At 46.2% G+C, this 12,567-nt stretch overlaps 1 protein-coding gene across 7 annotated transcripts in view; it reads right to left on the reverse strand.

Moving 5' to 3' along the window:
• KCNC1 (potassium voltage-gated channel subfamily C member 1) overlaps positions 1-11,543 on the reverse strand; it is a 118,590-nt gene extending 107,047 nt beyond the window's left edge. For all 7 annotated transcript variants that reach the window (XM_072039268.1, XM_072039267.1, XM_072039266.1 and 4 more), the window contains exon 1: positions 10,974-11,543. In XM_072039268.1, coding sequence (XP_071895369.1) covers positions 10,974-11,543 — 570 coding nt within the window. The remainder of the gene's footprint in view (positions 1-10,973) is intronic.
• Positions 11,544-12,567: the final 1,024 nt, after the last annotated feature.

The following is a 12,567-nucleotide window of genomic DNA, read 5'->3' on the forward strand; positions in this document are numbered from 1 at the left end:
GGGCTAGTTTTGTGTGTATCATGAAGGCAGTGAATGTAATGGCTAGAATGCTTATTGATCACTTCTGTGTTGTTTGTTTATGCCAGACCTGAAGCATACCTGCTGTAAAAGGCACTAACCTTGCAACGACTTGTTCTAGTGCTTTTCCAAGTTAAACTTACCCTGGCAGTAGTTTAATTGAGATCACTTTCCTTTAATGCACTTTGAAATATTAAAAAGTAATAAAATGCAAGTGATCAATTTCCATTTAAATGAAAAGAATGTTTATGTTAAAATATTGATGAAAAGGCAGCCTTCAGAGATTTTAAGAATACTTGTATTTACATGGCATGACTGAAAGGTGACAGATTGATAGCCCTGGGAAATGCAGGTTAGTTCAGAACAAATTACATGGTGTGTCCTTACACTGACTTGGGAGCTCGCTTTTCAGCACGGCACAACTGCTCAGGCTCTGGGGTGAAAAGTTGGCTTTACTTCTATTGAGGTGCTAATTTTTTGTGCGTTTTGTACATTCCTTCTCCGTAGGGGCTGTGCAGAGATCACTAAAGCTCATCATGGAGTCAGCCACCCGATGACACCTGGTCACTTCCTAACAGGCACTGACTTTGAACTGGCAAGCAGTTTAATATACAAATCCCACAAAATTTAAGTCACGCGGTCTCCGGCAACGTCACTACAGGTACCTGTTTTCTGCTCTTAACCTTGCTGAGTTCAGTAGCGTGGAATTATCACACGGGAGCAGCTGCCTTGTTCCATATTATTGGGGAAAAAAGTGCTTTGTCACATATCCAGTGTATTGCTTTGTGAATTCCCCGTGCCGTGCAGAGTGGATCACCCTCACTAACTGCCTGGATTATGCGGCTGCCTGAAGCAGGGAAGCCCTCCGAGCAGAGATGGTGAAAACTTGAAAATGATGCAGTTGGAGGAATATAGTAAACTTGAAATTTCATATCCTTAGCAAAAACTGTAACCACTGGATTATTGCATAAGGGGAACTGCTTCACACTACTAATACCCCATTTAAGAAAAAATCTGGGCATTAACAAGACTGATACAAGGTAGTTACCAACAATACTAAGGTAGCTCTGGGCACAGCCAGGTACAATGCTGTACAACACCTTTTGAAGAATCATAGCTTTGGGTATTTCCTCCTCTAGTCCAGCTTGGTTTGCGAAACTATATCCACACAGTGTAAATTCTTCCCACCAATTGTTATTGTTAACTTGGTGCTTTTAGGGCGTCTAGAGTGCCAAAAAAAATGCAAGTAACCCAAGAAAGTTATTTTCCCATTTTGAAAATGATGTACCAAGACTCAACGTCCTGCGATTCCACATGGAGTAGAATTCACAGAAAATGAGGGAGGAGGGCTGAGGCATACCCAAACGATCTGGTTTAATGAGCTAACAGAATGTGCTGTCTGTGCCCCATTGCAAACGTTCATTTGGGAAGCTATACGGATATGGCCTTTCTTCATGCTACTGGTGTGCTGTAGATGCTAGCTGAAACCCCAGAGAGGTTTCTTCAGAGCTAACATATGCAAGCAAGTAGGGCACACAAATAATGACTTTAGTCAGATCTGCTAACAAATGTTTCCTTGATAATCTGCATTAATTCAGTTACTTGCAATCATCTGTCCAAATCTCAGCTTTTTTTTTTTTTTTCCCTCCCTGCTTTCTAGTAAATTCATAGCATGTAGCTCTGTGTGCATTTCTGAACAAGTGAGATCTTGAAAGTCCAATATGTGGACAGTTCTGCATGAAAGCTACTGATCACCTAATCAGAACAAAGGCTCACCCTGTTGTCCTAGCCCAGATATCCCTTGAAGACAGTAAATGTGCTGTCTCAGGAGTTGCTATAGCTGATGATCAAATGTGTGAAGACAAATTTGTGTTTTGGAGTTGAAGACACCATAGAATTGCTACAGAATTTCAAACTTGTGATTTGCCTTTGGTTCACATCACACTGATACCTAGAAGGTAAAAGGAGCTTTTTTTCATGGAGCAGGTTCTCCAAAAGATGTTTTCTTTAGAAAAGTGAAGGCACTTTTGCAGTATTGATTTCCTGCTGCATAGGCATAACTAACATTTCAGATCTATACCAGTTTAAAATTTACATTAGGTCTTTTAATGAAATCACTAGCACCTTTGGGACTTCTTGGTAGGATAAACACTGAACTCATATCAGCTGAACACTAAATTTCAACATCACTTAAGCAAAATTCAGATAGTAGTTGATCTACTACTTCCCTTTCCCCCAACACAACAACAACAAAAACAAGAGCAATTGACTCAATCTGGTATTGGTTGAGTTATTATAGCATAGTTAGGTTGTTCCTGGTTTCTCCTGACACGTGCTTTACCAAAAAAACTTGAGTTAAAATCAGTTCTGCCGCATGCGGGACACACTGCCAAGAAGTGCTAAGACGTACTGTCACTAGCTTTCTTGCAGAACTCCACACTGTAAGCAATGGGGGGATCCATGCTAAAATAAGAAAGAGGAATAGCACAATGTGGCCGATATTGTGTTGTTTTGTTTTCAGAGTAGAGATCGGAGGCTGCTGTGGAGGCAAGCCCTTTTGCATTTAGTGCTGAGGAAATTTCACAATTGTCTTTGTCCTGAAAATTAGTTTTCTGAAGTGGGTCTGCATGGGTCTCAGCTGGATCCCATTAAAATCAGTGATAGCTGGGGCAATGGCCCTACAAGACAGGGCTGGACTATACTGAAAGTCTCTTAACTCCTTGCCCGTGTCCTTTTACGCCATAGACATGATCTCCATTCCAACAGAGGTTGTAGGTGCCCAGCCTTTTGTAGGGAGTTCTCCTTCTACATTTCCCTGAAGTCTGTTATCAAATTAGAAATACTCTGATCAAAGTTTTTCATTTAGTTTATGCCTGGACAAATCATAGCAATGGCCTCCACCATCTCCACCTGTCAATTGATCTGGAGTAATGAACAGTGCAAGAACCCAAAGTGACAACTAGAATAGGGTTATCGGGATGAAATTTCAAAGCAAATTCTGCAGCAGAATTCCTGATGCATGTGAAGTCATAGGCAACCTGAACTGACTAGGTCTTTCTGTATTTCAATAAGGAAATGCAGGTAATGCTTCAAATGTGTTTTTTAGAGGGCAAAGGTGGGCAGGATGAGGGATTCTGCTGCAGTTAAATCAAGGAGCTGTTAATCTGGTGGTGCATTTCTGTGCATTTTTTGATTTGTGCGTGTGGATGCTGAGTAGATCAGACAGGACACTAAGAAAATCGGATGTATTCAGGTTGGTTGCACAGACCAAAACGCCTGTCCTGTCTTGTATTTGTCTCTGGGAAATTGTAAGACTCAGTAGGAATAGATTTTTGCCTTTTGTTATTTAAAAACAATATTCCATCTTCCTGCTTTTTTGAAGGGATATTCTATCCAAATTTTCCAAACAAAAAGCCAGGCAGGTATTTTACGCAGTTTCACGCTTTCACGACACCATGATGGTCCTGACCATTTTCTCAATGTAAACCTAGCAGTGCTGAGGTTTGCTGCTGCTCCTCAAGTATCAACATAATTACATAAGAGTGTGCCAGCAGCGAGTGCCTGTGCTGGAGGATCATGTGCAGCACACACATCGCTGGCTGTCCGCAGCGCACTGAAAGCAGAGATTTATTGCATTTACAAAGGGCCATTACAATGCAATTTTAACTTACTGTCATTAAAGGGTCTTACATCATAAGCAATCACTGTAAAAAGCCTTAGACTCAGACTTATTCTTCATTTTTATAGCGTGATTTATTAGAGCCCCCATTATATCTTATAAATCATATCTGAAAGAAATAAAAATCAATTAGGGCCTGGTCCTTTCACCTTTACCCGTGTCGGGCAGTGCCTTGTGCTCAGCCTGGAGGAAACGGGGACGTTCCTGGAGTAAGGGATCGCTAGCAGAGGAGGAGCGAAGACAGCAAAATCTGGGTCCTTACTGAGCACGGGAGAGAGATGTAAAAATTATTTGGGAAATATTCTGCAGGGAGGGGGTGGTTCTCCATAGATTTCTCTGATTTCATCTGATCCTAACGCCCGCCGTGCCTCCCGAGTACTGTTTGGAGTGAATCACGTATTTATGTAATGCAACGTTCAGCAGAGAAAGCCAAGTCAGCCTTCTAATGCTGTTCTTTCCTCAGATCAAATTCAGCATGTAGTAACTAAGCTAATTGAAATACAGTTGCAAAGATCTCAAAATGGCTGTTCTGTTAGTGTGATCCCACAAGAATGCACTGCATCTCATAAAATCAAGCCTATATAAAATGGAAACTCAGCTTTGCCATCTGTATTTGCATGAGAAAGGCTTACACTTACATGATTATCAATTAGGACTCAATTTTTCAATCTGAATACCCCTGCTTGCCCTTTTTATTATGAAATACAGCACTTGGATATGATTTGATTGAGCATTAATTGAAGTCATGTGGTTTGAATGGGGATGTATTCTGTAGTCCTTTGCAGTGAAAAATGCCACTAAGATCATGAAGAGCTCTGCCAGCATTAGAGCTCTGTGTTTTGATGCAGTGTGCTCAGGTCGTTGGTTATGAAAATACATATATCTGCAAACGTACGTTCCTAATAAGGTGCTAGGATCTATTGTACCTCAGTGCTTTGGAACAGAAACATGCAATGTATATATTAAAAAAAAAAAAAAAAGCCCTACGCTGCAATTAATCTGTTCTCCTGAACTGTACTGCAGGAAAATTCATTTCTGTCCTTGAAGTGGCTGGTAATTTTGGCAGGGAATTTCAGTAACAGTAAGGCTGGACCCTCTGTTGCTGGTTTGCTACCACCTCTCCTTATGGTAAAAGAAAGGCAGTATGTATAGACTATACTAAGGTAGTACCATAAATATACACCAAGCAGTCTTGTATTTTTAAAAATAAGAAAGATGAGTACGAGTAAATACTGTACAACAGAAGGAAAAACAAATTGGAAAAATAATTTTCCTAGGTGCAGTCTAATATATCCCATTTTTGATCAGTTCTACATTAAAAATAATAATGGATCTTTGTATCCTTTGTCTCGTGATGCACCAACACAGAACACCAGTATTTTGTTGCCTTTTTTGTTTTTTTTCTTTTCCCCTAACCAGAACCAAAATAGTGAATGTCAGGGGAAGGGCAAAGAAAATAACTGAAGGCATATAGGGATGGATTTAAAGAAAGAAGAGACCAAATATCATTCTCAAACTAGTCACTAAATTCATACTGATTTCAGTGGCACCAAGGTTACATTTTTAGAAGTATTTTGGGATGGTTTAATTTTGAAGTCCTTCCTCATATGGAAATCCCACTCAGCATCGTAGGAGGTGCTGGTGATAGGAAGGCATATATATGTGTATGCATATGATGGTATGATCCATACAATCACAGCCTTGGCTAAATCAAGTAAATTTTGTAACCTAGAAACATTAAAATTAAGTAAGATTAAATATATATATATATATATATATGAAACTGGCAACAGATGCTGTTCTTTTTAAAGGTTTTAAGATAATAGAAATAAAATTGGAAATGGGCAAATGGATTAAACACCCTTCCATGAATTAAAACTGCTAAGTCTGTGCTACGCAGCCATAGCTTTGTCAGGTGGGTAACATCATCCCTCTGATCTTCCTGTGAGGTTGTGGCTTCAAAGAGACTGTCAGATTTTCCGGGCAGACATCCCCTCTTCCTATGTGCTCCTGAACAACTCGAACCAATGAAGTCCTGGTTCTGCACGGTTGCTATGATCAGGTTTTTTTTTTTCTTTTTTTTTTTTTTTTTTCCCTTGGTGGTAGCTTTAAAATTTATTCCTTCTGAAGCCAGAGGGACAACTCACAGGAGTTATTTGTGAGCGTGCCTGCTCCCACCTTGGCTAACTCAGCAGGGACAGAAGCTGGGCCATGGCCAACACTTTCCAGCTGGGATTGCAAAGGCTGCTTTGGACAGCATGCAGAGGAGCCGAGGCCGTGCTTACTAATGGGTTATGTAAGGATTTGCAGTAACGTGTCTCTTGATGGGAGAAAATAGGAATAAGATGGGATTTGAGGAGCTATGTTAATAATGAATGGCAGAACGGTGGTTAATAGATGTCTATCTGTAATTCCATTATACTACAAGTGCAGGGGAAACTTCATTTAATGCAGAAGGATTCTCATTTTTCCAGAGCTGTAATGCAGCGTGCAGTTAAAATTAGGCTCTCTAGTTAATTGTCAGCGTATGTGGTGAGAATTACTGCAGCCAGCTTCAGTGCAGGATTAGCCATGCCTCTGCAGGGGAGACCTCGCTCAAAGGCCCGAGGCGGGAGAGCAGCTCCACAAAATCCCCCTTCAGGGAGAAGGGCCCCTGTGGGTAGGGGATGCGTGTGGGGCCGCTATCCTCCTCCCTGTCTGCTCTCCCAAGATGCCTGTCCGAGGAGCATTCCTGTGCTGAGCATGTCCTGCACGAGACTGCTGCAGTACAAGCCCTCGTCGCAAGGGGTGATGCCTACCTGCACCTGTCCGGGGGATTTCACCGGGTCCTGAGCTCTGCCCAGCAGGCCAAAGACTCAGCAGAAGCCTCCCAAGACTCTACGCCCCAAGACAATATGGGTATCAGGAGTTAGGGTCCCGTAAGGCTTCCCATTCCTACAGGATGCGTTTTAAATGGAGAAGAACTAGCTTAAATGAACACAGCAGGGCCGAAGGGCTCCTGAACGTACAAAAGAAAGCTGGAAGAAATTCCTTTCTCTCATCTCTTCCCTGCTAGCCTTTATACTGTCTCCTTCCTCATGACCAAAATTCGCCTTTCCAAAGTCACCTGCCGAGGAAAGCTGATCCTTCTGCGGGGTGCCAAGGGAGAACAGGCAGGACGGGTGAGTAAGTTTTACCATGAGCCTTAATTTCCTTTTCCAGATCAGGGCTGTGCAGTATGTGCCAGGATGGCAAATCAAGCTCTTGGAGCCTTTCCATGGGACCCCAACCAGCTTTTATTTAAAAACAGGCAAAATGTTGATGTGGAAGGACTACAAAAGCTTCCCTTAGGGTTCCTTAACAAAGCCTGACTGTCCAGTGTGAATGTGAGTGCTCACACAGGAGCTCTGCTGAGAGCTCCACGTTCCCAAACCCTGACTGACCTCGTGGACGGGAACCGCCACAACCCCAACCTTACCCTGCTGGGGAGCAGGAGGAGAAGGAGAAGGAAGGGGGCAAGGATGTTGGACACCTGCAGGCCCAGTGCTTCAGGAAGTCACCTGGAGTTTGGCTTGTGTAAGAACAGCATGGCCAGACAGAAAACTGAAGGAGAGGAGGTGCTAGGAAAGTATTTTTCACACACGGTGAGCGCGCAGAGGCCTATGAGGCCTCACACGTGCAGAAGGCAGAACCTGAGGACAGCCTAACTCCCAGATACGCTGCTTTACCATGTCTGTGCAACTCTGAGGGGATTTTCCCTCTGTATCTCCTTAGGGAAAATACATTTGCAAAGGTGCCTGAAGCTGTGCAAAAGGTCCTAGTAAGCTTTAGAGAAATGTCCCACTGATTTAGGTGCCCGGTACCCGTTGGTGCGTGGTGATGTTTAAGCTGCCTGAGAAGATGCTTTTGCAAATCCCCTTGGATGGCTGCCGGTCTGCAGGTGCACCCGGTGTCTCTGTAAAGCTGGCCTTTTCCATCACCTCATCTGCTGCTCTGCTCAGACCTCCAGGTACCAGGCTTTGCCTCCGTTACCTAAATGGGATCCTTTATGGTATGGAGAACTGCAAGACCTCTGCTTTACTAAGGTAGGTGTCTGAGGCAAGGTGTGATTTGAAACAAGCTACCTTTTCTTCAGATTTAGAAGACCATGCAAAGTGTTTGATCTCTCAGAATGAATTGTGTTACGCAAGGAATTAGTATTTAGAAACCTGGAATGTAATTAAACCTGGCCTCTATTGTTTTAACAGGGCACTGTTAACCACGCTGCATCTAACAACAAACAAGTAGTAACTGGGATCTTACGTTTGGTCAAAGTAAGTTTATAAACAGACCAAATTTGCAGTTAGCTGATCTTGCCTGAAATACACAAGTGCTCTTCCCTTCTACCTGGCCACCTACACTGAGACCCGCAATGAGAGCAGGTACCATTTGGTACCAGTTAGGTGCTGGTAGGTAGGCAAAGGGCTTGTGTTTGTAAACAGTGCTCATGGAAATGCTCCAGGAATGGCTACATTGGAGTAAATGCTGAGCCTTCCTTAGCCTGTTCCTTATCGTTCACGGCATTACTATACCAGATACAGCCCAGGGAAATCTTGCTTTATTCAGATCTGCAGCTATGTTCGTATGCCATGTCCCTTGTACTTGCTCAAGTGGAACGGTATAAAGGTTATGTAAATCGATGCTTACGTTAAGATGTTACCTTGGAATACGTTTTGGTGTCAAATATATACACCAAACAGATAAAATAACCATTAGCGCAAGTCTAAGATCCAACTAGGCTGAGAAATTTTGTGATGTAAATTTTTGACAAAATGGCAGTGAATTCTAATTTTTGCATGTCTGGAATTGTCAGTAATTGAAAGTAGCACATGCAATGATAAGGGAGGTAAGGGTGGATTTGTTGCCTGACTATACTTTGCTAAGCATTGCTTTAATATACCATTCGCTTGTTAACGATGCTGTCAATTATTTTACTATAAATTAGCTATTGTGAGTTTGAGATCTTTTTGCAGTGTCTGTCATTAGGTTGGAGAAGCATAAATCAAACTCCCATCTCTTTTTACATCCATAACCATAACATATGGCTTTTATTAGAAAATGTTAAGTGTCTTTTAATGTCTCCTTAATGGACAGTGTGTGCATGTGTTGATGATGAAAGCCATCTTCCTTCATGCAAAATACTAATGCATACGGCCTGTGTCTCCATAGATACGAGTTAAGGAATGGTATTTAACCCATGAAATATTCAGTAGACACTTAACTTCAGAAATCGTGTTTCCCTAATTTAACAGTCCTTTAAAAAAGAACAAGTTAAAGGTAAATCAGGGGTTGAATTCTATCAGGTATGCACATGTAACTGTGAATAAATGGTATAATAACCACTGGGAAAAAAAAAAAGTCTCCGTAAAATGCCTATTCCTAAATGGAAATACCCTCAGGGAATTAGGAAACGTGTTTTGTTTTGTTTTGTTTTTTTTCCTGCTAGAATTCCAGCTTGTACATCATAGACTCTTAATATTGGTTATATATTTTGCTCTCCAACCTAAAATATCGGAATGTTTCCAAGAAAAATGGTGTTTTAACCTCTCATCTGTTTGTAGCTTTTTTGTTGGGGCAGCTTTATGCGTTCAGCCTTTGGATCAGTCCACAGCATCTTGGACAAGCACACTGCTTTGACCTGAGATGTGTTCTACCAACAGATTCCTGGCCACCAGAGAGATCTGCTATTCAAATCGATGCCTGCTAATGTCAGGCTTGATTAAAGGAAGCTAACTAAGCCTTTTGAAGGATACCCTCCAGCCTTCCCTCTCTGTTTCCATGTTCCCTTGGCAGAAATCGGGGATTTGAAAGCTGCAGTTCAACAGCATCATCCTTTCATGTTGTGGTAAATATTTTATTATTCCTTTATCCTCCGTGCTGTTTAAAGGAATTCATTTAAAATATTAACTTCTTTGTTCGGGGAGGAAGTCTCCAAAGGGTATGCAAACAAGAACCTTTAGAAACGCACCAAGATATAACTCCAGGCTCTGCTCCAGCTTTCCCATTCATTCAGTCTGCAGACCTGGCGGCTCCCTGCTGGAGATCTCTGCTCAGCCCAAAAGTCTCCATCCAGCAGCCGGTCCCACCACCCATTCATACACAACCAGCTTCCCTGTCTCTGCTCCTTGCCTTTCCGCAGCTTTCCTGCATCCATCCAATTTGCCCCTTAATTTGATCTCGCTCCTTTGATCGTCCTCAGGAGCACTGCTCATCCTCCCCCACCAGAGCACCAGCCATCCCCACGGAGGGCTGGCAGCAGCTCTCTGCCTTCGCAAGGTATGTTTAAGAGCAGAGTAACGCTTACCCAAGCCCACTTCTTTGTGAAGGCACTATCCTTCACCTATTTTTCCTGCTTATCCAAACAGCTGCCCTGGGGCTTGATCCTGCTGTTGCTCCTGAAGTAAATGTGCTCCTTACCTTTAACTGCCCTTGCAGAATCAGGCCCTAATTCATGTCACTGTCCTCATATGTAACAGCACCGCAGGCACCGACTGAGAGGAGTCGGGTGCCTGTTTAAGACCATCTTTATTCGCAGCTATGCTGGGAACTGCACCAGTGTGCGCTCCCCTTCCCCAAACAACTGCAGGCACCGAGAGGGAGGAGTTGTCCTTCAGCAGCCAGGCAAGAAACCTGTCAAGCACGGTGTCCCTGCTACATGAATGAACCCTCTCCTCTGATTAATACTTTGCCTTTCCCACAAGGGAAAAAGACAGAGTAGGGAGGTAAGTGAGCGACTGAATTATCCATTCTCAGAGAAGCAGGATCATAAATATTTAACGCGGTACGTATGAGAACAGACTGCCTTTCCAGTCCAGGCTAAGAAACTCTCCAAATCCCCTGCTCCCACAGGGACCGCCAGCTCCCGTGATCCTTTTTCCATCTCGTGAAGGGGAGAGAGCTGCTAGCTCAGAAGAGGGCTGGACAAAGGTGCCTCTCCTTACGGGGCTACACCTGACTGTCAAAATCTGTGCGTGGAGGGAAATGACCTGCGGGAACGGAGCTCTCCCTTCTCCCGTGGGAGCACCTGGCCTGTGCCCGGGACCCTGCCCCAGCCCGTGCGTTTTTAGGAGCATGCTGGAGAATAAGGGCCTTGGCAGCCCCCAGGTGCGTACACGAGCTCCTGCCACGGCGTCCACCTGCGTGCCCCGTGGGTTGTGTCCCCACGGCCCCCACCTCGTTGTGTGTGACCCCCCCCGGTGCAGGTGCCACGGGGCCGGAGGGTGCCGGGGCGTTTGGAGGAAGGCACAGCGGGGCTTACCCTTGCATATCTGGAGGAGTAGGGATCCTCGAAGAGCGCCCAGATGCGGGGCTGCCACCGCCGCCAGAAGCCCCCGGACCTGCCATCGGGCGAGTCGCTGAGCGCCAGGCGTTTTGTCATCTCCAGCTCCTCTTCCCCGTCCCCGGAGTCCCCGGTGCCATCGACGTCGCCGTCCTCGGCGCTGCTATCCAGGGGCGCCCCACCAAAGCTGTCCAGGGCCTCTTCGGCGTCGCGGTGCTGGCGGTAGGTCATCCAGCAGCAGGGCTCCACGTCGGTCTCATCGATGCCCCAGAAGGCCAGCTCCTCCTCGTACAGGGGCCCGCAGACGTCGGCGGGGCAGTGCAGCTTGCCCGTGCGGTAGTAATTCAGGATGTGGGCGAAGACGCCCGGGTGGCGGTCGAAGAAAAACTCGTCCGTGCGGGGGTCATAGTCGAAGTGGCTGTGGGCATCGGGCTCGGCGATCCAAGCCAGCCTTGTGCCGGGCAGGGTGCGGAGGGTGCTGCGGTAAGTCTGGTGCCTAGTCCCTCCCACGTTGATCACAATGCGGTCGCTCTCGTCGCCCTGGCCCATCTCGTCTCTTCTCAGGCATGTCGCAGACGCATCCGAGCAAGCACGGCAGGCAGCGAGCCCGCGAGGGGACGGCTGCGGGGCCGGCTCCGCTCCCGGCGCCGGGGGCTGCCGCTGCCGCTGCCCGGCTCAGGCGGGGACAGGGGCAGGGGCAGGGGCAGGGGGGGACATGCTCCGGGAGCGCGGCCGCTGCGGCGGAGGCTGGGGGGAGCAGCGGGGCCGTGCCGGAGGGGGAGGGCCCTTCGCTGGTTGGCCGCGGCCAAAAACATAGGAGGAAAAAAAAAAAAAAAAAAGGAAAGGGGAGGAAGAAAAAAAAAAATAGGGGAGAAAAAAATAGAAAGGGGAGGAAAAAAGAAAAAAAAAAAGGAAAAAAAAAAGAAAGGGGAGAGGAAAAAAAAAAAAAGAGGAAAAAATAGAAAGGGGAGGAAAAATTAAAAATAAAAAAAAAAAAAGAAGAGGAGGAGAAGCGCGGCGCTGCTGCCCACAGGTGCTGCCGGGGAGGGGGCGGCGGGGGGCGCCCGGCGGTGCTGAAGGGACAGCGCCTGCTCCGCCGCGCCGGGCGCAGAGCGGGGCCGGCGGCGGGCGCCCGCTGCTCCTCCCGCTGCCGCCCGGCTCCGGCTCCGGCCCCGGCCCCGGCCCCGGCTCCGAGCTGCCCGCCCGCTGCCGCCCGCCGCAGCCGCGCAGGCGCCCCGCTGCCGCCCCGCCGGGTCCTAGCGCCTGTGAGGGAAGCAGGGAATCGGCAACCACAGAGTTGTCGAGGTTGGAAGAGACCTCAAGATCACCCAGTCCAAGCCCTGACCTAGCACTAACAGTGCTAGGTCCCTAAGCTCTACATCTAAACGTCTTTTAAAGAGCTCCAGGGATGGTGGCTCCACCACTTCCCTGGGCAGCCCAATGCCTCACAACCCTCTCAGTACAGAAATTCTTCCTAACACCCATCCTAAACCTCCCCTGGCACAACTTTAGCCCATTCCCCCTCGTCCTGTCACCTGGCACGTGGGAGAACAGGCCAACCCTCACCTCGCTA

This window comes from Anas platyrhynchos, chromosome 5 (genome assembly GCF_047663525.1).
Source record: "Anas platyrhynchos isolate ZD024472 breed Pekin duck chromosome 5, IASCAAS_PekinDuck_T2T, whole genome shotgun sequence".
In the NCBI taxonomy this organism is placed as follows: Eukaryota; Metazoa; Chordata; class Aves; order Anseriformes; family Anatidae; genus Anas; species Anas platyrhynchos.